The sequence below is a fragment of the Pogoniulus pusillus genome, chromosome 16 (assembly GCF_015220805.1).
Source record: "Pogoniulus pusillus isolate bPogPus1 chromosome 16, bPogPus1.pri, whole genome shotgun sequence".
NCBI classification, from domain to species: domain Eukaryota; kingdom Metazoa; phylum Chordata; class Aves; order Piciformes; family Lybiidae; genus Pogoniulus; species Pogoniulus pusillus.
In genome coordinates this window covers 20,124,622-20,149,773 of record NC_087279.1, presented here as the reverse complement: position 1 = coordinate 20,149,773, position 25,152 = coordinate 20,124,622, and the positions used below count along the sequence as shown (strand labels likewise).

The 25,152-nt window shown below is 46.6% G+C and overlaps 1 protein-coding gene across 9 annotated transcripts in view; it reads right to left on the bottom strand.

Annotated features, from left to right (window-relative positions):
• The window catches only part of PXK (PX domain containing serine/threonine kinase like), a 55,541-nt gene that overhangs the window by 7,182 nt on the left and 23,207 nt on the right, over positions 1-25,152 (bottom strand). For 5 of the 9 annotated variants that reach the window (XM_064156939.1, XM_064156941.1, XM_064156946.1 and 2 more), the window contains exons 5-17: positions 23,570-23,647; positions 22,603-22,676; positions 21,625-21,699; positions 19,863-19,967; positions 19,379-19,480; positions 18,106-18,267; positions 15,593-15,710; positions 14,598-14,676; positions 8,700-8,748; positions 7,181-7,258; positions 6,690-6,776; positions 5,153-5,222; positions 2,947-3,009 (exon numbers count right to left, since the gene is read on the bottom strand). In XM_064156939.1, coding sequence (XP_064013009.1) covers positions 2,947-3,009; positions 5,153-5,222; positions 6,690-6,776; positions 7,181-7,258; positions 8,700-8,748; positions 14,598-14,676; positions 15,593-15,710; positions 18,106-18,267; positions 19,379-19,480; positions 19,863-19,967; positions 21,625-21,699; positions 22,603-22,676; positions 23,570-23,647 — 1,140 coding nt within the window. The remainder of the gene's footprint in view (positions 1-2,946; positions 3,010-5,152; positions 5,223-6,689; positions 6,777-7,180; positions 7,259-8,699; positions 8,749-14,597; positions 14,677-15,592; positions 15,711-18,105; positions 18,268-19,378; positions 19,481-19,862; positions 19,968-21,624; positions 21,700-22,602; positions 22,677-23,569; positions 23,648-25,152) is intronic. The other 4 variants (XM_064156940.1, XM_064156942.1, XM_064156947.1 and 1 more) reach the window with 1 other exon arrangement.

Genomic DNA, 25,152 nt, shown 5'->3' with positions numbered 1-25,152 from the left:
AGAGAGACATACAAACTATAGATGCATCAGGTGTCACAACAAGAGTCCTACCATGGGCCAGTGAGCCTTTCATGGAGTCACTACAATCATAGAATCAACCAGGTTGGAAGAGACCTCCAAGATCATCCAGTCCAACCTAGCACCCAGCCCTAGCCAATCAACCAGACCATGGCACTAAGTGCCTCAGCCAGGCTTTGCTTCAACACCTCCAGGGATGGCAACTCCACCACCTCCCTGGGCAGCCCATTCCAATGCCAATCACTCTCTCTGGGAAGAACTTCCTCCTACATCCAGCCTAGACCTCCCCTGCCACAACTTCACACTCTGTCCCCTTGTTCTATTGCTGGTTGCCTGGCAGAAGAGGCCAACCCCCACCTGGCTACAGTGTCCCTTCAGGTAGTTGTAGACAGCAATGAGGTCTGCCCTGAGCCTCCTCTTCTGCAGGCTGCACACCCCCAGCTCCCTCAGCCTCTCCTCACGGGGCTGTGCTCCAGGCCCCTCACCAGCTTTGTCACCTTTCTCTGGACACCTTCCAGCACCTCAACATCTCTCTTGAATTGAGGGGCCCAGAACTGGACACAGTACTCAAGGTGTGGCATAACAGCATGACTAACAGCATTCTTGCTTAGAATAACTGAAACTAATAACTGTTGGCAAAGAAAAAAGAACCCAAGCACACTACATCTCTCTTAGAACTACTATTTGAAGTCTCTTCAATGAATTCTACTCACAAAACAGGCTGCCCAGCAGGCTTGTGGATTCTCCCTCTCTGGAGATCAAGACCCTCCTGAATGTGACCCAGTGTGACATGCTCTAGGTGACCCCGCCCTGGCAGAGGGGTTGGACTGGATGAGCTTTCCAGTCCCTGACATTCTGTGATTCTATGAAAGCATTCCTGAAAGGGTGACCTGTGCCTTTACACCCCATCAAAAGGCTCAAAGCCATCAGCACACTTCAGTACTTCCCAATTTGGATGCAGGGTTGGGTCACATACACTGTGCCAGACATCAGCACACTGGCAGCAACATGACTGACACACTGTAGCAGTGTGGTCTGAAAATCAGAGCCAAGGTCTGAGCTCAAACTTCAGCATTTTTAGCCACTTTGGACCACATCTACATGTAAAGCTGCACTGCATGCCTGAAATTTGAAAAAGCTCTCCAAAAAGTTCCCAAATGTTCAAGTTAAAACATAAATAGAAGAGAGTTTTATTGCACAAACAAACCCCCTTAAACATGAACTGAACTGCCATTTTGGAGGCATCTTGTGCAGTTTCTGCTACTTCCTCACTAAAGAGCACAGAATCATAGAACCAGTCAGGGTTGGAAGAGACCAAAAGGATCATCTAGTTCCAACCCCCCTGCCATGGCCACAGACACCCTACCCTAGAGCAGGCTGCCCACAGCCTCAGCCAGCCTGGCCTTAAACACCTCCAGCCATGGGGCCTCAACCACCTCCCTCTGCAGCCCATTCCAGGCTCTCACCACTCTCATGCTCAACAACCTCCTCCTCACCTCCACTCTGAACCTATCCGCCTCCAGCTTTGCTCCATTCCCTCCAGTCCTATCATTCCCTGAGAGCCTAAAAAGTCCCTCCCCAGCATTTTTGGAGGCCACAAGAAGGTCACCTGGGAGCCTCCTCTTCTCCAGCCTGCACAGTCCCAACTCTTTCAGTCTGTCCTCACAGCAGAACTGCTCCAGCCCTCTGAGCATCCTCCTGGCCCTGCTCTGGACACTCTCCAGCATCTCCACATCCTTCTTGTAATGAGGGCTCCAGAACTGGATGCAGTACTCCAGGTGGGGTCTCAGCAGAGCAGAGTAAAGGGGGAGAATCACCTCCCTCCACCTGCTGGCCACACTTCTCCTGCTGCAGCCCAGGCTCTGGTTGGGCATCCAGGCTGCAAGTGCACACTGCTGGCTCACGTTGAGCTTCTCCTCCTCCAGCATCCCAAAGTCCCTCTCCTCAGGGCTGCTCTCCAGCCACTCACTGCCCAGCCTGGATTTGTGCTTGGCATTGCCTTGAACTTGAAATAAACCCTCCAGCCAGCAACCAGTACATCCAGAGAACAGCACTGCCATTGTGCCACACAACAGCACTAATTCTCTTGTTTATGCTAACTGGGAGAAGTCAGTTCATAACACACACATTTCAACATACTCTGAACTTGAAGGAGAACTGACTGATCTGAATTTCATTCATGGGTTACATCATACACTGCTGTGTCCTCTGAAAGACCACCTACAGCAAATGTAACTTTGCATCACTTCAGTTAACAAGCTGTGCTGTGTAGAAAGCTCCTGGGACAGGAAATCCTGTGGCATGAGTCACCATAACAAACAGCACTGCTATGGGCTGTGTCCATTCAAGAAAGGGATTCCAGTAACACCTTCTGCTGTTGGTGTTTGCCAGTGCTCTTCTTGCAGCCTTTCAGATGAAGCACATCCACTATCACTCAATAGTCAAAGCTGGGGAGACTTGGGTAGCCTAAGCCATTGAAGGTGTCTCAGCCAATATTCCTGACACTGCAGTACAGGAGCAAAGACACAAATGAGGGATCAGCAAAGGGCATTTCAACATCAACAGCCCAGGAACATCAGAACAAATGCATACTGCAACGTGAGGCCCAGAAAGTGTTTGGAAGGTAGCAGTGTGGGTAGGACTGGAGTGAGAGAGAAGTCTCTATGAGTAAATCCATGTGTATACCATGTACATCTCCAGAGAGGTTATTAAATGAAAAAGAAGAGTATTAAAATGATGTCTTTGGCCTTCAAGAGAAATTACATGCCCACAGTCAGGCTGACAGGAGATAAATGTCACCTCTGTGTTCCATCCTTCAAAACCACCATCCCTTGGGAATAAGTGACACAGTTAAGGGGCAGGAGAGGTAGAAGGGGGAGGGGGTGTAGTAAAAAAAAAGACAAACACTGTAAGGATTCTTGAACTTACCTGCTGTAGAAGGTGGAGTGGGGGATGATGGAGATGTTAATGGGGAACTCGCCCCAGAGCCTGCTAAATAAAACAACAGTCTAGTAACTAAAGCTGTGACATTAAAATTCAACAGTCAGACAAGACAGATTGTTGGAAACAGGCCAATTTTATTGACTGAAGAGCCAGTCCTGCTTCCACTGTAATCTTGGGAAAGATTCCCATTCATAGGCACAGTGTCACTCCAACCCAATCTGAACAGAGGCTTTACAGCTCACAGTACCAGAGGATTAGCCACAGAATCATAGAAACAACCAGGTTGGAAGAGACCTCCAAGATCACCCAGCCCAACCTAGCACCCAGCCCTAGCCAGTCAACCAGACCATGGCACTAAGTGCCTCAGCCAGGCTTTGCTTCAACACCTCCAGGGACAGTGACTCCACCACCTCCCTGGGCAGCCCATTCCAATGCCAATCACTCTCTCTGCCAACAACTTCCTCCTAACATCCAGCCTAGACCTCCCCTGGCACAATTTGAGACTGGGTCCCTTTGTTCTGTTGCTGGCTGCCTGGCAGAAGAGACCAACCCCACCTGGCTACAGACTCCCTTCAGGTAGTTGTAGACAGCAATGAAGTCTGCCCTGAGCCTCCTCTTCTGCAGGCTGCACACCCCCAGCTCCCTCAGCCTCTCCTCACAGAGCTGTGCTCCAGGCCTCTCCCAGCTTCATCACCCTTCTCTGGACTCATTCCAGTACCTCAACATTTCTCTTGAACTGAGAGGCCCAGAACTGGACACAGCACTCAAGGTGTGGCCTGACCAGTGCTGAGCACAGGGGCAGAATAACCTCCCTTGTCCTAACACATAAGCAGCACATAAGCAGTCCAAGCACATAAGCAGCAGCACGCTCAACACTACCCCTCAACTGCAAATACTTCTCTGTTGCTTAAGCAATTGGATTTCAGTATCCAAATTCTGCTCTCCTTGAGGAGTTGTGCCACTCCGTGGGTGGCACCACAGTTCTGCTAAGAGACTGTTTTCAGTCAGTTACTGTACTCCACAAGTTCCTCTGCCATCTGACTATTCCACTACAGGCTGATTTGGGACACATTTCAGCCAAGCAAGTCACCCCCCTTAATCTATTCAGTAGTACTAACTGTTCTTTTTAACTAAATGAAGACCTGTCAAAGGCTCTGTTGTTTTAGAACTTGGAACTGAAACAGCAATTAAACATAATTTTCACATCCATCTTAACACCTTACTGCAGAACATCACAGTATCACCAAGGTTGGAAGAGACCTCACAGATCATCAAGTCCAACCTGTTACCACAGACCTCAAGGCTAGACCATGGCACCACCATAGATGACCTCAGACCTTCCTCCTGAAGGCTGCATTATTAAATGCCCCAAACAGATATTATCATTATTCAGCTCAAACATTACCCATAATGAAGAGCTTAGGTTCTGGTTTTGGGGTGGTTTTGTTATTGTTTTTGAGGAACAGGACAAAGAAAAGAGGACCCATTGCTTTAAATGAGGTGGCTGAAAATCTAACACTGATGATACTTACTGTGTTCAGTTCTGGGCCTCCCAGTTTAGGAGGGACATTGAGATGCCTGAGCGTGTCCAGAGAAGGGCGACGAGGCTGGGGAGAGGCCTTGAGCACAGCCCTACGAGGAGAGGCTGAGGGAGCTGGGATTGGTTAGCCTGGAGAAGAGGAGGCTCAGGGGAGACCTTATTGCTGTCTACAACTACCTGAGGGGTGGTTGTGGCCAGGAGGAGGTTGCTCTCTTCTCTCAGGTGGCCAGCACCAGAACAAGAGGACACAGCCTCAAGCTATGCCAGGGGAAATTTAGGCTGGAGGTGAGGAGAAAGTTCTTCCCTGAGAGAGTCATTGGACACTGGAATGGGCTGCCCGGGGAGGTGGTGGAGTCACCGTCCCTGGAGCTGTTCAAGGCAGGACTGGACGTGGCACTTTGTACCATGGTCTGGCCTTGAGCTCTGTGGTAAAGGGTTGGACTTGATGATCTGTGAGGTCTCTTCCAACCCTGATGATACTGTGATACTTTTAAGGTCTTGATATAGCTATTACATTAAATACTCACACCAGTGGTATCAGGCTTTGGTAGTACAGTATAAATCTGTAAACTGAAGGTGACCCTGGATCTTGTAAGGCAGAAAAACAGCAACAAAAGCATTGACACAAGAAGCTCTTCTCTCTGTAGTTACCTGAGTTATTTGAGTTGCTGTATTTTGCTGAGTGTTCTTCCCCACTTTCATAGGCAGAGCGTTTCGACTTCTTTACAAGAGACCAAAAGAGACAGAAGATGGGAATGAATAATTGCTGCCCGTGGTAAGGACTGACCTGACACACAGCTTTGTAACAGCCACCCATCATCATGCATGAAACAATCAATGCCCAACCTCTCTCCCCACACACCCAACATGTGCTGCCATGATAACAACAGCAGCAAGGTTGTTCTATGCCCAAACATCTCTAGGCAAGCAACCTCAGTGTCCACTGACCACGAGGGAAATGTAGAAAACCAACCCACCAAAAAGGAAGAGGAATGCAGGCTGTGAACTGCAGGAGCCAACTTTAAAATGCTGCAGTCCCCTCCCCATGCAGCAGGATGCAGCACAGGTTCTCAGCTGTGTATGAAGTAACAACTCAAGACTGTTTCCACACATGTGCTAGTTGGAGGCTAACTGGAATATTTTAGTGAGAGAAATTAGATGATAGGCTGTGGACAGGAAACAATGCTGATGTCTGCTGCATTCATAAGCTTGCTGAGATGGATAAAAGCAAGAACACAAACATAGATAAGACAGAGCAGGAGACAGTGTCAGTGTGTGTGTGTCTCTGTCACAGTGGGTTCCCTGGGCTGCTTCTGTGGAACTAATCCTTCTGCTTCTAACCCTCCCTTGCCAACCCTCCAAACTCACCTTGCATGTAAGGCAAACTCTGGGATAAGGTAGAGGGGTGGAAAAAAGAAGTAAGGGTGGATGGGAGCCCCTCCTGGAGACTCAGGTTTCTGGGAAGGCTGCTGTGTTTCTGTATTACCTTTAACTTGTATATTTCTGCCTATAGCTGTAACTATTGTAAATATCTGCTTGTATATTGTGCTAAGCTGTGAATGCAATGCTTCATTCCTTAACTTCCAGTCTCAGCTGAGTCTAGTCTGGGTGGTTTCATAAAGCTGGGGGGGGGCAGGTAATTCCCAAACCATAACAATACAACGGCCTCTCACAGGCTAAAGCAACATACAAGTCAGCTACTATTGTAGCTTTAAGTTCTTAGGAAGTCTGTAGCTTAGCTATCAAATCAAGAATCATAGAATCAACCAGGTTGGAAGAGACTTCCTAAGAAGTCTGTAGCTTAGCTATCAAATCAAGAATCATAGAATCAACCAGGTTGGAAGAGACTTCAAGATGCTCCAGGCCAACCTATCACTCAGCCCTAGCCAATCAACTAGACCATGGCACTAAGTGCCTCAGCCAGGCTTTGATGGACACCTCCAGAGATGGCAACTCCACCACTTCCCTGGGCAGCCCATTCCAATGCCAATCACTCTCTCTGCCAACAACTTCCTCCTAACATCCAGCCTAGACCTCCCCTGGCACAACTTGAGGCTGTGTCCCCTTCTTCTGTTGCTGGTTAAGAAAAATCACAGGGCAGAATAGAGCAGTGTACCTATGGCTGTGCATGCTACACAAAGGACACACATATTTTTCTCTGTGAGAAGCCTGCTTAAAGATTGCTTACTTTTCGTGCTAAGATCTTCCTTTTCTTTTTCTCTTCTTCAGAGCCATGATGAGACTGAGCTCTTGTCAGTCTTCTGTGTTGGTGAATCTTTGAAATGAAGGGAAAAACAGAACAAGCCCATGGTAAAATCTTACATGTTCTCAAACAAGAGATATGTTTGGGGTAAAAGAAAATAGACCAAATCATTTTGTATGTTTAGTTTTCTTTTTCTCTTTTCTTCCTTTTTATCTTTCCTGTTGCTGGCAGAGGATGGAGCATCACACTGCAGTTAACTTAGAAGCCACTGCCTCTGAAGGTGCATCACTTAAAACAATGAAATGCCACATAGGCAACAGCTGTTGCACAAACTCCTTGTATGAATTGAGAATGTAAATCTGTTGAGGAAAGCCTTTCTTACTCAAAATCACTTGTGAGTGTAACTTCACTTTCCCCATGTAAAAGCGGTGAGAAGAAACAGAATATAAAGCATAGTGAAGAAATGCAGACATTACCAATTTCTGTTCTTCTGCTAATCGCTTCTCTATGCACTCCTTGGAGGTTTTCAGTGCTTCTTTTAGCTTAGTAGGAATCTAATACAGAATGGGGGGAAAAAATCATAGCATGAAACATGATAAAGGAAGACACAACTTCACCACTCAAAATTCACCATTCCTCTGATCACCTTGCTCGCTTAAACCCCCTTGCTCTGACACTATGCCCTTAGTGAATGAAAAAAGGTGACTGCAGGTGTATGTCTTTCTACCCCAAACCTAGCTACAGGTTTGGAAGTGGAAAAATTCAACTAAACTTAGATCCTCAGAGGAGGAACAAAGAAGCATCAAATAATGGAAGGGATAGCTAACTACTCTGATACTCCTGTCATGTCTCCAGACTGCCATGAGACTGACAACACAAGACACGCAGCACATGCCCTCTGTAAGAAGTGCTCTGGGGCAGCTCCCCAGCAGGAGCAGATGTAGATCCCCAAAAGTGGCATCTCTGCAGCACTGGAGCTGGGAACAACGTGCTGATGGTCTCACTTAGCAGAATCAGGCTCCACAAGTCTTAGCAATCTGCTGCCTCTTCTGGGGGGTTTTACTTAGTGAAATGTAGCAGCAAAAGAGCTTCAAAAGGCACCCACAGGAGCTGTCTGAGCTCTTCTCAGTGGTGCCCAGTGACAGGATGTGCTAGTTTGAAGCAAGCTAGAATGTTTTGGTAAAAGAACTAGATAACGGGCAGTGAAATGAAAACAATTGATGTCAACTTCTCTCACAGTCTCGCTGAGAGCTCTGGGAAGAAGAAAGACTTTTTCTCCATTTTGTTTCTCACTCTTGCTTTTGCCTTAGACCTGGTCACATCTCATTAACCCTGCTCCTACTAACCTTGCTCTCTAACCTCTTGGCTGCACCTCTCTTCTTCCTGAGAACTGGGGTAAGGTTGAGAGGGACCGGGGGGAGGTGTTGGGGTGGTTTAAGAGCCCCTCCTGGGGACTCAGGTTTCTGGGAGGGGAGTTGTGCTTTTGTATTGTTTATCCTTTGTATATTTCTGTATATAATTGTATATAACTGTATATATTGTAAATAGCTGCTTGTAAATTCTGCTAGCTGTAAATAAATCACTTCATCTATATTCCCAGAGGCCGTCTGAGTTAGCTGGGGCAAATACAAAGTGTGGGGGGGCGGGGTAACCCCCAAACCATCACACAGGACAAGGGTAAAAATTAGAACACAGAGGGCTTCATTTCACCTTAGGGAGAACTGCAAGTCTCTGTTCATAGAGAACTCCATTAATGGCCACATAAATGAGCTCCAGGACAGGAATTGCACTTGAACTCTCATGGGTCACTCCATGCCCTGCTTCTAAGGAGTGATACAATATTCTTGGGGTACAATGCAGCAAAGAAATACAAATACAGATGACAATCATCACAAAACCATATTAAGGTAGCTCTCCTCTGCTCTGTCAGTTAATGCATAGCTGCCCACAGCCTGGCACTTCCACAAGCATCAACAAATCAGTGTCCAACTTTACCTTAAACTGTGGTTTCTCAGAGTTCGTTAGCAGAACATCGCTAAATAATCTGTGAGTGGATGAAAAAAATCAGTATTAAAAACCAGAATATCACTCCCAAGAGACAGAAACCACAGTGAGAACAGTATTGGTACTCTTGGCCTAACTCCCTCTTTCTTCTTTGCCTTCTCTGTCTTCATCCCTAGGCCACTGGTTGGGGTTTTTCCACAGGTTTCTATATACTGCTCTTAATTTTCCAAGCACTGAAGTAGAATTAGCAGCATCCAACCCTCAGAATGTAGCCACTACTGATGGAAGAGTAAGCACCACTGTGTGAAGGATTTTGAAAGCAGGACAATTCTCAAAGACAGGAAAGGGTTCCCTCAAAACAGAACAACTTTTCCTTGAAAGTATATAGAATCTATCAGAGTTGGAAGGGATCACAAGGATCAGCCAGTTTCAACCCCCCTGCCATGGGCAGGGACACCTTACACTACATCAGGCTGTCCAGAGCCTCATCCAACCTGACCTTAAACACCTCCAGGGATGAGGCTTCCACCACCCCTCTGGGCAACCTGTTCCAGGGTCTCACCACCTTCATGGTGAGGAACTTTTTCCTAACACCTAGTCTGAATCTACCCATTTCTAACTCTGCTCCATTCCCCCCAGTCCTGTCACTCCCTGACAGCCTAAAAAGTCCCTCCCCAGCTTTCCTGTAGGCCCCTTCAGATCTTGGAAGGCCACAAGAAGGTCATCTTGGAGCCTCCTCTTCTCCAGCCTGCACAGCCTCAACTCTTTCAGTCTGTGCTCACAGCAGAGCAGCTCCAGCCCTCTGCTCATCCTTGTAGTCCTTCTCTGGACACCTTCCAGCACATCCACATCCTTCTTGCACCAGAGGCTCCAGAACTGGATGCAGTACTCCAGGTGGGATCTCACCAGCATGGAGCAGAGAGGGAGGATCACTTCCCTTGCCCTGCTGCCCACAAAAGGGACTCAATTCTAAATCTCACCTTAAGTTAAATTGTAGCTTTTCAAAGAACTCTCTCTTAGCACCACATTTTTAGCATTAACAACACTGTGAAATACCAGCACCTGCAAACACCTGCAGTCTTGGCTGTGCTCTGGCAACTGAAGCAAATACTTTAGTACTTTTGTTCTTCTCTCTATGGTATCAGCAGCAACAGCATAAATGTTTGGTTCTGTTCCATCCAAAACAAAGACGCTAGAGGGCAATGGTAGTCTGAAAATAAAACTAGTTAGTCCATTTCCAGACACTTTGCTCAGAAGAACATACTAGAAAACTGTCCCAGAATGAGATGGCAAGCCTGGCTCAGAGAGAAATATTTCAGTGATCCTTTGTTGCTGTTGGCTATGGAAAGCTACCACAGGCCTGCAGCAGAGAAAACAAACTGAAGTCTAGAATCGAGTTTACAAGAAGAGGAGTTCAGAAATAAAGCAAACTATAGAATCATAGAATCAAGCAGGTTGGAAGAGACCTCCAAGATCATTCAGTCCAACCTAGCACCCAGCCCTAGCCACTCAACCAGACCATGGCACTAAGTTCCTCATCCAGGCTTTTCACCCTTACCTACAAGGAGATTTTTCTGACATCCACACAAAGCTAAGCAAACCCATAGTTTAGATAGTTATAATAAAGCATAATAAATATTTAACTCTTAATAAGTGCTTTAATTGCATTGCCCATCTCTGTAGAACACTTAGGTGAAGTGTATTTGTGTGAATGGAATGGAGTATAAAAGCCTACATAACAGATCCAGCTGGACACAGACTGTTCAACCTGTTTTTAAGACTCTCTACTCACAGAGTTTTCTTATAGTATTGCTCCCCTGCCCTCATTTCTCTCTCTACCTCCCACCTCCTTGAAGAGCAGAGGAAGTGAGGAGTAAAAGGACCTGAAGGCTGAGACAAGCCTGCAGTGACACATCCCAACTAGGAAATACAAACCTTGCTGTGAATGTAGTGCAACATGTACACTGTGAGATCAGACCCAGATACAGGTAGGGGCAAGCAAGGATGTGACTCTGGCACCTGGTACAAACTAAAGGACTCTACCAGGAACTGTTTCCATGCTCAGCTTGCTGGTGACATGCCACAGCACACTGACAGCAGAACTTCCCTGGCTGTGCTGTCTCCTAATCGCAGGCAGGTGGCAATGCAGACAGGTGTGATCTCCAACTCAGTCATGCACTGACATTGCTCCCTTTCAGCATCTTGCCCTGTACCTGCCCTCACCACTTCACTGCGAATCACAGAATCAGTCAGGGTTGGAAGGGACCACAAGGATCAGACAGTTCCAACCCCCCTGCCATGGGCCAGGGACACCCTACCCTAGAGCAGCCTGGCCAGAGCCCCATCAAGCCTGGCCTTAAACTCCTCCAGGGATTGGGGCCTCAACCACCTCCCTGAGCAACCCATTCCAGGCTCTCACCACTGTCATGCTCAACAACTTCCTCCTCATGTCCTGTCTGAATCTCCTCACCTCCAGCTTTGCTCCATTCCCCCCAGTCCTGTCACTCCATGACAGCCTAAAAAGTCCCTCCCCAGCTTTTTTGTAAGCCCCCTTCAGATACTGAAAGGCCACAAGAAGGTCACCTGGGAGCCTCCTCTGCTCCAGACTGCACAGCCCCAACTCTTTCAGTCTGTACTCACAGCAGGGCTGCTGCAGCCCTCTGAGCATCCTCATGGCCCTGCTCTGGACACACTCCAGCATCTCCACATCCCTCTTGTAATGGGGGCTCCAGAACTGGATGCAGTACTCCAGGTGGGGTCTCAGCAGAGCAGAGTAGAGGGGGAGAATCACCTCCCTCCACCTGCTGGCCACACTTCTCCTGATGCAGCTCAGGCTCTGCTTGGCTTTCTGGGCTGCAAGTGCACACTGCTGGCTCCTGTTGAGCTTCTCATCCAGCAGCAGCCCCAGGTCCCTCCCCTCAGGGCTGCTCTCCAGCCAGGCACTGCCCAGCCTGCATTTGTGCTTGGGATTGCCTCGACCCAGATGCAGGACCTTGCACTTGGTCTTGTTGAACCTCATAAGGTTGGCCTGTGCCCACCTCTGCAGCCTGTCCAGGTCCCTCTGGATGGATCCCTGCCCTCCATCCTGGCTGCTGCACCACACAGCTTGGTATGGTCAGAAAACTTGCTGAGGCTGCACTCAGTGCCACTGTTGATGTCACTCACAAAGATGCTGAACAAGACTGGTCCCAGGACTGATCCCTGAGGGACTCCACTTGGATATGAACCCATTGACAGCCACACTCTGGGTGTGGCCATCAAGCCAGTTCTGTATCCATCTCCACTCATCATACCCATGTGTCACCAGCCTGAAGATTGGGATATGGTGTGGGACAGTGTCAAAGGCCTTGCTCAGGTCCAGGTCAATGCCATCAGTTGCTGGTCCCTCATCCATGAGTGTTGTGACCTGTTCATAGAAGGCCACCAGGTTTGTCAGGCAGGATTTGCCCTTGGTGTGGCCATGCTGGTTGTACCAAATCACCTCTTCACTGTTCTCCTGTCTCAGCAGTGTCTCCAGGAGGATCTGCTCCATGATCTCACTGGGCACAGAGGTGAGACTGACTGGCCTGGAGTTCCCTGGCTCCTCCTTCCCACCCTTTTTGAAAATGGGAGTTCTGTTTCCCTTTTTCCAGTCAGTGGGGACTGCACCAGACTTTGGAATAGAATAGAGAGGGGTTCAGAAACCTCATCTGCCAGTTCCCTCAGCACCTGTGGGTGTATCCCATCAGGGCCCATGGACTTAAACACTTTCAGGTTCTTCAGGTGATCACAAACCTGATCTTCACTTATGATGGGCAGCTCTTCCTTCCAGCCCCTGCCATTATCTTCCATGACTCCAGGAGTGTGGCTGGAGGCTTTTGCAGTGAAGACTGAGGTAAAGAAGTTGTTGAGAACCTCAGCCTTTTCCATGTCACTGTTTCCTCTCTGAGGGGTCCCACACCTTCCCTAGGCTTCTTTTTGCCATTAATACACCTGTAGAAATTCTTGGTGTTCCCTTTGACCTCCCTGGCTAGATTCAACTCAAACTGTGCCTTGGCTTTCCTAAACAGACCTCTAGCTGCTCGGGCAGCTCCCTTATATACCCCCTATTCTAGCTATCCTTTCTTCCACTCCTTGTAGAGTTTCCTTTTGTGTGGCAGCATGTCCAGGAGCTCCTTGCTCAGCCAGGCAGGCCTCCTAACATTCTTCCCTGCTTTCTTCTTTGTTGGTATGCATTGTTCCTGGACACAGAGGAGGAGATCTTTGAATACTGACCAGCTAGCCTGGGCCTTTCTTCCCTCTAAGGCTTCATCCCATGACAGCCTGTAAGGAAATTTGGTTTGTTTATGCTTAAGAGAAACCTTAAGCCAACCCTACAAGTAACCACTCAGAACTCCTAAACATTTCACACCTAGACCAAGTCTAGGTATAAAGTCTAAGCAAAGTCTAGCAAAGCAAGAGATCTACTTTGTTAGCAAAAGCTATTGAAATAGGTCTGAAGGGTACATACAAAAAGACTCCTTACTCTAAAGGTTTTAAAACAACCTGTACATGCTTGCACAGCTTTTAATAGCTGGATCAATCTAAAGCACAGCATCACACTAAATAAAATGCATTTATAACAGCTCTGACACACCACGAGACAAAGGAACTTTAAATGAGCATCTGTCACATTCACAGGGATGGGTTCCATAAAGCTTACCCATTTTAAAGCTGCTTTCGAATTACAGAAACATCCCAGTTGGAAAAGACCCTCAGGATCACCAAGTCCAACCCATATCCCTACTCTACAAGGTGCACTCTAAACCATATCTCCATGCACCACATCCAAGCAACTTCTAAACACAACCATGGCTGGTGACTCCACCACCTCCCCAGGACAGCTCATTCCAATGCCTGACCACTCTTGCTGGGAAAAAAAACGTTTCCTAATATCCAATCTAAACCTCCCCAGTCACAGCTCAAAATCACTCCCTCTTGTTCTGTCACTGTTTACCTGTGAGAAGAGACCAGCAGCAGCCTCTCCACAATATCCTTTCAGGTAGATGTAGACAGTCAGGAGGTCTTCCCTCAGCCTCCTCTTTTTCAAACTAACCATCCCCAGATCCTTTAGTTGCTCCTCCTAAGATTTTTTTCCAGGCCTTTCACAGCTTCAATGCCCTCTGCACTGGCTCCAGCACCTCCACATCCCTCGTGTAATGAGGTGCCCAGAACTGAACACAGTACTCGAGGTGTGGCCTCACCAGAGCAGAGTACAAAGGGACAATCCTCACCCTGTCCCTGCTGGACACAGCATTTCTAATCCCAGCCAGGATGCCATTGGCTTTCTTTGCCACCTGGGCACACTGCCTCTATTTAGTTGCTCATCTATTACAATCCCCAGGTCCCTTTCTACTACACAGCTTTCCAGCCACACTGCCTCAAGCCTGTAGCATTGATTGAGGTTGTTGTGACCCAGGTGTAGGACCTGGTACTTGGCCTTATGGAAGCTCATGCCATCGACTTTGGCCAATGGATCCAACCTATCCAAATCCCTCTGTAGAGCTTCCCTATCCTAATGATGATCAACAATGCCACCTAACTTGGTGTCACCTGCAAACTTACTGCTGACACATTCTATGTCTCCATCAAGGTCACCAATAAAGATGTTAAACAGAAGTGTTCCTAACAATGAGCCCTGGGAGACACCACCTGTGCCCAGGCACCAGCTGGATTTAACTTCATTGACCACCACCCTTTGGGCCCTTTCATCCAGCAGTGCTTTATGCAGCAGAGCTGCACTCATCCAAGCCACATTACACATGCCTCAGAACAAGGAGCAAAGCTTTCTGCAAAGGAACAAGAGCAAAAAGGTTCTTCCTCCTAATACAATTCAAAACACTGCCATAAAACAAGCAAAACAGGACTTACGGCATCTGTAAGAGCCGTGAGACAGTTGGCATGCCATTCTTCACAGCTTCACAGGTCAGAATGGATTCCAACACAGACACTACCAAGGGAAGAAGAAGAACAAACACATTTCTGCACAGCAGGATAGCAAATGATTTAGAACCAACGTCTGGCACTGCTGCGTGATGTTCCCCTAAGTATCGCAGCAGCTAAGCAGTGCCGAAGCTGCCTGGCATGGGGGTTTATGATGATGTTACTACTGCACACACAAACTTCTCAAGAATGTTAGACATGAGGTGAGGGAATTCAGGCATCTAATTACTGACTACACTCTGCTTTATCCCTTAGTTAGAGAAATAACTTCAAAGCAAACTTGCATTTATATGCTACATATATTTCATGAAGAACGTATTTGCTGGTTTTATAAATAGAAAGTCAAGCACAGAATCAGCCAGGTTGGAAGAGACCTCCAAGAGCATCCAGTCCAACCTAGCACCCAGCCCTAGCCAGTCAACCAGACCATGGCACTAAGTGCCTCATCCAGGCTTTTCATGAACACCTTCAGGGATGGTGCCTCCACCACCTCCCTGGGCAGCCCATTCCAATGCCAATCACTCTCTCTGACAAAAACTTCCTCCTAACATCTAGTCCAAACCTCTCCTGGCACAATTTGAGACTGCGTCCCCTTGTTCTGTTGCTGGTATTCTTTCCAGTTACAGGCTGCCAAGACCTTAGCCTGCTATTAGAGAATCAAAGAATTGCTTTGGTTGGAAGAAACCTCTAAGATCATTGAGCCCAACCACCACAGCCACCTCCCCAGGTGCCGTGCCAAAACCTTCTGTATTTTACCCCAAGAAAAAACAATTCTTAACATGACTATCCATGCATTTATTAACTGCCCAGTTAACAAAGATTAAAAGCCAAGCAATACCCAAGTCCCTTCAATCTATGCAGCACTTCAGCTTAGGCAAGTACCCAGGAAGCCAAGACTGACATTTTCCCTGTTGCATACTAACCAACAAACACTGATGGAGCAGGGGGGAAGTTGTCTACTGGAATCGTATCTGGGGGTCTTCCATATGTCATTTCATACAGTAAGTGTCCAAAGCAATGCACATCAACACCTTCTAAAGTCTGTAGTGGAACAGAAAGAGAGGAAAAAAACACAAAACATAGCTTGCTAGAATGAATCTGATTTTCACAACTGGTTTGAAAACACAGAATCACACAATGTCAGGGGCTGGAAGTGACCTCCAAAGCTCATCCAGTCCAACTCCCCTGCTAGAGCAGGATCACTCAGAGCAGATCACACAGGAATGCACCCAGGTGGGTCTTGAATATCTCCAGGGAGGGAGACTCCACAACATCCCTGGGCAGCCTGTTTCAGTGTTCTGTCACCCTTATAGGGAAAAAAATTCCTCCTCATGTTGAAATAAATCTTCCTGTGCCTCAGCTTCCACCCATTGCCCCTTGTCCTGTAACATGCAGTAACCCATTGAAGAAAAAAAAGAGTAGTCTTGCATTTGAAGACAGAAAAGAGGAACCATTAAGACAGTTCCTAACCGCAACCATTTCCCTGCATAACGTTGGCTCAAATGAAATCTTCACTCCTCAAGCTCACAAAGTTACTGCTGTCTTTCTGTACATGATGAAACCAATGGGCCAGCAGAATCGCCTCAGTCTGTAAAAAGTTATAAAGCAGTAAACTCTTTTCATGCACAGCAGCTGAGAATACACTGATGTGAATCTCAACCAAGCATATTTTCCTAGTGCAGAGAATGGGATGTATAATACAACCAGCAGTCATTTCACAGGGAGGAAGATAAAAAGACAGCAAAAATGCCATCCAAACAAACCTAGCAGAGTCTTTTTCACTCCTCCTTAGCTTTGTACAAGTTGTACATATATGCTATGGTCCCAGGTAGCACAAATCTGAGATTTTTCAATCCTGTTTAAATAGAAATGGCTCCTCTTACTGGGAGAGGTTGAGAGCTTTGATGGCACTAACAGATTTGGACTAACCATGAACTTTTGCTTGTCTCTTTGACAACACAGTAGAACTTGTTTAGCAAGGTCAGCGAGCAGCTGTCTCGTGATTCTGTGTGGAATTCATTACAACAAGCACTCAAAGGCAGGGCAAGATGTTGGTTAAAAGGCTGTGTTGCCACAACAGGAAAAAGTGGGTTTATATTTTCATAGGAAGATGTTTTGCTCTGCAAGCCTGCAGGTAAGAAGCACCCTTCAAATAAATAAAATACAGCTTTTAATAGGTAGAATTCTGCAAGCATCTAATCTGTTTTCACAATATCCACCCAAGACACGGCTGATCAATCACTGCCACCAGCTAAGAGCCAGGATTGAGCTGTGCTCATTGTACAGACATAAAAGTGAGAGAGTGTGGTAGGCAATGTGCACATTCTTATGAAACACACCACCAGGGTGGAAAGAGATCTTAAAATAACTGCAGTCTACCTCTGTCTGTGCCAGCACTGCTGTCACAAAACACAGAACGACAGAATTTCTTTGATTGGAGAAGACCTCCAAGCTCATCAAGTCCAATCATTAGTTTCACACTGACAAGTCCTTGACTAAACCAAATCCCTCAGCACAACATCTAAGCACTGTGAATCGCTATGGTTGGAAAGGACCACCAGGATCATACCAGCATTCTTCATCACTAGGTCATAGCCTCAAGTGCCACATCCACTCTTTTTTTCAAACACCTCCAGGATGGTGACATGGGAAAAGGGCTAGAGAACATAGAGTGTAGAAACCTAGTTAAATCATTAACTGTGTGAGCACTGATATTAAGCATCATCAATCAGATAAAAACAAAGGGAGGGGGTTGAGCTTGAGAGGGTCTTGAAACTGTATTCAAAGATGAGCACACTGGAGACTCCAGCCAAGAATGTGACCCACAGCTGATGCCAGGTGGACGAAAGGTAAAGAGGTCAGAGTGAGGAAGACGTCAGCCTTCCTCTCAAAGACCCCAAAAGATGACCACCAGGTGGCAGTGAGCATGCATGAAGAGATGGGACATTATGGAAAGGAGTTCCAGGAATTAATTGTAGTATCTCCTCCTATTCCAAGAACTAACTGTAATAACCCTACCCCAGTACTGAACAGGCACGATTTTGTAACATAAATAGTCTACCTGAAGCAGGTGAAGTTGTGCGAGGCCTTTGAGGAGGCCCTCCCCTTGTCACCCAGCACTGATTAAAACATATCTTTCCTGATAACACTCTGTGTGTTGTGAGGTCTCATTTTCCCTATGTCAATGGCAACTCCACCACCTCCCTGGGCAGCCTGCACTTCCCTTCTGCCTGCGTAGCTTTAGCCCCAGCCTCAACGCTGGTGCGCTGCAACAAAACTTCCACGCAGACAATGATTTAGAAGAAGTAGGAAGAGGATTTGATGGAGGAAAGCTCAGATTAAAGGAAGGGGATTGAGAGAGGGTTTTTTTCACTCTAGTCAGCTCTCCACAAACAGAAGCTGAGGATAAAGGGCTGCATGAGTCAGTTAACCTTACGTTAATCTTCCGGAACTGTGAAAAGTAGGAGCGATAAAACGATGGAAGTCCCAACAAGGAATTTTCTAAATCCATTAACTTGCAGGTGTCCCCATCCAGCATCACATTGGCAGAGTGAAGATGGCCATAAGGAAATCCTTTCTCATGTAAGAATTTTAATACCTGGGGAAAAAAAAAAAAGCAATACAGAAGCAGTGTCACAAGATGCTGTGACCTTCTGGAGATCTGAAATGCTCCAGTACTAAAGCAGGTATGCGACAAATGAGGCCCCTCTTTGGAATGCTTGCTCAAACTGATCTTCTACCTAACATCCTCTTTGGCAGGCTATTCACTTCTATTTCACTGGTAACATCTCCCACAAAACAATCATTTGATGCTAACTCTCACAGGATGACAGGTGTTAGAGGTTGGAATGAACCTCCAGAGATCGTTGAGTCCAACCCCCCTGCCAGAGCAGGACCATACAATCTAGCGCAGGTTGCACAGGAATGCATCCGGACAGGGATGGGAAGTCTTCAGAGAAGGAGACTCCACAACCTCCCTGGGCAGCCTGTGCCAGTGCTCTGGGACCCTTACAGTAAAGAAGTTCTTCCTCGTGTTGAGGCGGAACTTCCTGTGCTGTAGTTTACACCCATTGCTCCTTGTCCTATCACAGGGTGCAACTGAGAAGAGTTTGTCCCCTCCCTTTTGACCTCCACCCCACAGATATTTATAACCATTGATTAGATCCCTTCTTGGTCTTCTCTTCACCAGATCAAAAAAAAGCCCCAGGTCCCTCAGACTCGCCTCATAGGGCAGTGCTTCACCCCCTTCATCATCTTCATAGCACTCCCTTGGACTCCCTCTAGTAGATTCCTGTCCCTCCTGAACTGCAGAGCCCAAAACTGAAGACAGTATTCCAAGTGAGGTCTCAGCAGGGCAGAGCAGAGGGGGAGGAGAACCTCCCTCCATCTGTTGGCCCTACTCCTCTTAATGCACCCCAGGATCCCACTGACCTTCTTGGCCACAAGGGTACATTGCTGTCCCTAAAAGCAGCCTTATTGACACCTCTCAAAGAGACAGGAAAACTACAGTCTTTTCAGTCAGAGATGTCTCACACATACATATCTAAACTCAACTCCAACAGCTAATCTCTGTTTACATTTAGCTTTGAAGTCTGCTGCTGAAATAAAGCTTCTGCACTCCAACATTTACCTACTTTTTCTAGAGTTAAACCAGTTGGCCTCCAAATTAAAAATCATACAGGCTGGTAAAGAAAGAAAAAAAACATTACCTCTAATATTTGCCTTCCATATGTTTTTATTTGATGAAGTTCAAGACCTTGGATTTTTTTAGGATTGCAATACTTCTTCAGGAATGGGTCTTTTGGCTTTGCCTTCAAAACAAACACACATAGAATCAGTCAGGTTGGAAGAGACCTCCAAGATCATCCAGTTCAACCTAGCACCCAGCCCCAGCCAATCAACTAGACCATGGCACTAAGTGCCTCATTCAGTCCCCCTCCTGAACACCTCCAGGGACGGCAACTCCACCACCTCCCTGGGCAGCCCATTCCAATGCCAATCACTCTCTCTGCCAACAACTTCCTCCCAGCACCCAGCCTAGACCTCCCCCAGCACAACTTAAGACTTCATCCCGTCATTCTGCCACTGGTTGCCTGGCAGAAGAGCCCAACCCCACCTGGCTACAGCTTTACAGAAGGTGGTCATCCCAACAAACATTCTACCACTTGAAGTGGGGGAGGGAGAAGACATTACCTTATAAATAAGGTCCTTTAGTGTCCCTTTTTCACTGAAAGGTCTAATAACCAGCGCTGAAGATTCATTGGCAGTGGCAAAAGTGATTTTGTAAATGTAAGGATGCTACCAAAAGAAAAAGAAATGCTGTAGGTAAGGTTTTGATGACAGATTCTGTAATTCATGTCTGCTGGGTTCACAAGAAAAGATCTGCCTGAAATGTGTATTTGAAGTAATAAGCTAGAGTCCCTCAGTGACATTTGCTCAAGTTACTCAGCATTAACTTGGAGTAAATGCAAAGAAAGTATCACAAGGACATTGTTTGATTTTCACACACATTAAAAAAAAGGAAAGAAAATCCAATCTCTTTTTTTTTTTTTTTGTTAAACAAAAGAGTGGCAGTGTAGACAAGTGGAGAATTCAGTTCCATTAGCACTCACACATAGAATGGTTTAAGTTGGAAGGGACCTCAAAGGTCATCCAGTTCCAACCCCCTGACATAGGCAGGGACACCTCCCACTAGAACAGGTCACTCAAGGCCTCATCCAACCTGGTCTTGAACACCTCCAGGGATCTTTGATCACATTGGGTGATTCTGTGCTCCACAACCTCCCTGGGCAACCTGTGCCAGTGTCTCACCACTCTCACTGCAAAGAACCCTTTCCTAACATCTAGTTTAAATCTCCCCTCTGCCAGTTTAAAACCACTACCCCTTGTCCTATCATTACAAGACCTTGTCAATAGTCCCTCCCCAGCCTTCCTGTAGGTTCACTTCAGATACTGGAAGGCCACTATAAGGTCTCCTCAAAGCCTTCTCTTTTCCAGGCTGTAAAGCAGCTTTACTGCAGGTTTAAGTCATACTAAGCTAATAAAGTAACTCATGGTTTTATACAACTATGGAAGACAAGGAAACTTGGCATTAATAGATGTCATAACACTTTCAATGACTTCAGAAGTTATTACAACAACTTCCTGCAGCCCTGTGAAACCAAATGAGACAGCAGGGTTGGGAATCAACTACACATGCAAGGCACACACTAATTGAAGAGCCCCCTTGTGCATGTCTTATTTAAAGCATCAGTTTCAGTCTGCTTTGGAGGCTGAGGAGCCTAATTTTAAAGCTCTTCTGTTTTGTGCATCTGCTGAGTTCCAGGACCATGCAGATGTGAGCCAGTTTACATACCATCCTTCTCAGCCAGTCCCTCACACAACTATCATCCTTGACTCCTTTTGGAGTCAAACACCAGTTTTCAGACAGAGATGCCTGTTGGATTTATAACGTGGCACTGCAGAGAATCTTAAGTTGTACAGCCCCCATTGTAGCTCTGCTAAGATACTCCTGTCATAAGTTCAAAGAACACTACTCATCCCAAACACCTTATCCACTGCTGCTTGGTAACATCCCCAGCACATGGGTTAGCAATTACCTCTTGGCAGCATCTCCCTAACAACCCAAAAGTGGGGAGGAGCTGAAACAGAAGCTTGTGATCTGCACTGCACAAGAAACAAAAAATACAACTAACCACAACTCTGCACCTCCTGAAAGAGTCCTGCAGGACTATTGCATGTGCTGAGAACCATGTGGGAAATGTCATTCAAAGGTTTGCACATCCTTAAACTGAAGTAACTCTAAACTGACAAACTACATCTACCAGGCTACTTGTGCTTTGCAAATCCTTACACTGAAGTAACTCTAACATGACAAACTACATCTACTAGGCTACTTGTGCTTTGCAAGACCAGCCCTTGACAATTACAATTTAAGTCTTTAAGCAGTACTCACAGAACAGGAAGAAAGAAGTTTCACAGCATACTGTAAGTCTTTGTCAGACAAGTATTTATCAGGGCCAAGATCAGCCTGGAAAGAAATAAGAATGGCATTATAATAGATGTTGCATTCCATAAAGAAGAGGGGATCTGTGTTAGGCTTTCACAAATTAAGACAGCTGCTTGAAGGTGTATTTTGAAGAGCAAGTAAGGAAATTACACATACAGAATGTAACCTGAAGAGAAGAGTAAGTAAGGAAATCACACATACAGAATGTAACTTGAAGAGGATGAATAATGCCCTGGTTTCACAGTCTCAGACCATAAATAAGTATTATTGCCTCCTTCCTCCCCCATGTGTTACGTGCATTACTACCACTGAATGGACTCTGCCAACCCCAAACTAGGGGACCGTGTGCATTGTGAACTGATAAGGCTTAAGCCCCCTACACACCCTCCTCCTCTCCAGCTAAAAACCCTTCCCTTCTACTGCAGGCTTTAGTGATATCTGCTCTGCAGGAGGCTCTCACAAGTAGCTATGCTCATATCATTAAGAGGGCAGCACATTGCACCTAAGCAAGTGTATAACAACAACTCTTTGGTGTCAACATACGTCGACCTTAAAGGAGGGATTGAAGCCTCTCTCCCTTACTAGTTTCTTCAGTACAACTAAAGATCTGAGCAAGAAACCCCACCACTTAAAAAAAAGATCACCTTGTCACTTTCAGTGTGCAAATACATACTGGAGTTGACAGTTACCTGAGGTACAGGAATGAGACAAATGACCAGGCACAGAAACTTGCAAACTGGATTTGCCACCAGAGGAAAGAAGCACAAGCAGCTCCCACACCACACATCCATTAAAAGGGCTCTCAAGGCCCTTTCAAAGCCTGAGCTTTAAGAACATCTCTATCACTCACACGTGGCAGTCAGTATAAATGAAATGAGCCAGGTTCATTAAGAAAGACTTGAGTATGAGAGGAAGTGTATCTACCCAGCTTAACACGAGCCGTTCCTTTGGTTGATTCTTAATCTTCATTAAGAAATATTTCTTACGTATTCGCCAACCTGCACACACAAAAAAGAAAGAAGTCACCAGCAGCTTTCATTAACCTCACAGCTGACAGGCAGGGTAAGGTCTGTGAGCAAAGCCAGCACTGGCATCTAAGGAAAGCTCCTACAGTGGAGATAAGCTTTCATAGAATCATAGAATCAGTCAGGTTGGAAGAGACCTCCAAGATCATCCAGTCCAACCTAGCACCCAGCCCTAGCCAGTCAACCAGACCATGGCACTAAGTGCCTCAGCCAGGCTCTGCTTCAACACCTCCAGGGGCAGTGACTCCACCACCTCCCTGGGCAGCCCATTCTAATGCCAATCACTCTCTCTGTGAAGAACTTCCTCCTAACATCCAGCCTAAACCTCTTGAGACTAGGTCCCCTTGATCTCTTGGTGGTTGCCTGGCAAAAGAGCCCACCCCCACCTGGCTACAGACTCCCTTCAGGTAGTTGTAGACAGCAATGAGGTCTGCCCTGAGCCTCCTCTTCTCCAGGCTGCACACCCCCAGCTCCCTCAGCCTCTCCTCACAGGGCTGTGCTCCAGGCCCCTCACCAGCTTTGAACACCTCTGGACACATTCCAGTACTTCAACATCTCTCTTGAATGGAGGAGCCCAGAACTGGACACTGCACTCAAGGGGTGGCCTGACCAGTGCTGAGTACAGGGGCAGAAGAACCTCCCTTGTCCTAATGTCCACACTGCTCCTAATCCAGGCCAGGATGCCATTGGCTCTCCTGGCCCTCTGGGCACACTGCTGGCTCATGTTCAACTACTATCTTCCAGCACCCCCACGTCCCTTTCTGCCTGGCTGCTCTCCAGCCACTCTGTCCCCAGCCTGTAGAGGTTGTAGAGGTGCTTGGGGTTGTCATGGCCAAAGTGTATGTTTCATGCATGCATCTTCTTACCTATATCTTTTAATGGTTCTACCACTTCCCACTTTGGCTCTGATCGGAAGAACATTGAAACATGCTGTAAGGCAATTTCTGGAAAGAAAAAGGAGATGGGGGAAAAAAAAGAAGAATAAAAGATCCAAATGTTTTTAAGAGACTATATAATGTATTTATCCACATGCTAGGTAAGTTTTAATGCTAGAAGGGAGCTTGCAGCAATTCACAGAATCACAGAACATTAGGGTCTGGAAGGGCCTTTGAAAGCTCATCCAGTCCAACACCCCTGCAGAGCACAGTCCAACCTATACCAGATCACACTGGAAAGCATCCAGGTGGGTTCTGAGTATCTCCAGAGAGGAAGACTCCACAACCATCCTGGGCAGCCTGTTCCAGTGTTCTGTCACCCTTCACAGTGAAGAAATTCCTCCTCATGTTTACATGGTATTTCCTGTGCCTCAACTTCCACCCCCCTTGTCCTGTCATTGAGATGATGACTGAAAGTCAGCAAAATCACTTTAAACAGGAAATCAGATTTAAAAAGCACAGTTAAAGGGCATTTACATTTTTCACTTGATAACTCAAATCCAGAGAGAAAAAAGAGAAGGCACTGCCTTTGCAAAACTTAGCTTGCCAGACTGCATTCTAGCTGTGCCACTCCTACATTTCCAAGTCTAACTACAGTGCTCACAGCTAAGATTTCACACACAAGGTGTACACTACATTAGATCATTAAATGCCTCTGCTACACCTGCAAAGTGCTTTCACATCTCTTTAATGTGTATCTACATTGCTATTACTCCATGTAAGCTGTGTAAACCACTCGGCTCTGTTTCACTAAGTTATTCTGCCCTTTTCTGAGCTGGCAGAGGTATTTTGCTAGCTATCATAATCCTACACACATTTTGTGGGGGTGGAGGGAGGACACCCTTCTGGTTACTGAATTCTCCCACAGCTGGGAACACAACTGGTTTATTCCTGAGGCAGTTTGAGGGGAAATCTCAGTGAGAAGTGGTGACAGCAGGGGGGAAAAGGAAATTGTGCCAACAAGGCAATTTTGTCTAATGCAGCTTATTTTGGCATAAGAAATGCTTTGAAAAGGTAAGGATGCAGTGAGCTTTCTGCACTCTACCTTCTCTAACAACACACCAGGGTGCAGTGAGCTTTCTGCACTCTTCCTTCTCTAACAACACACCAGCATGCAGTGAGCTTTCTGCACTCTACCTTCTCTAACAACACACCAGCATGCAGTGAGCTTTCTGCACTCTACCTTCTCTAACAACACACCAGCATGCAGTGAGCTTTCTGCACTCTACCTTCTCTAACAACACACCAGGATGCAGTGAGCTTTCTGCACTCTACCTTCTCTATCAACACACCAGGATGCAGTGAGCTTTCTGCACTCTACCTTCTCTAACAACACACCAGCATGCAGTGAGCATTCTGCACTGCATCTTCTCTAACAACACACCAGGATGCAGTGAGCTTTCTGCACTCTACCTCCTCTAACAACACGCCAGCATGCAGTGAGCTTTCTGCGCTGCATCTTCTCTAACAACACACCAGGATGCAGTGAGCTTTCTGCACTCTACCTTCTCTAA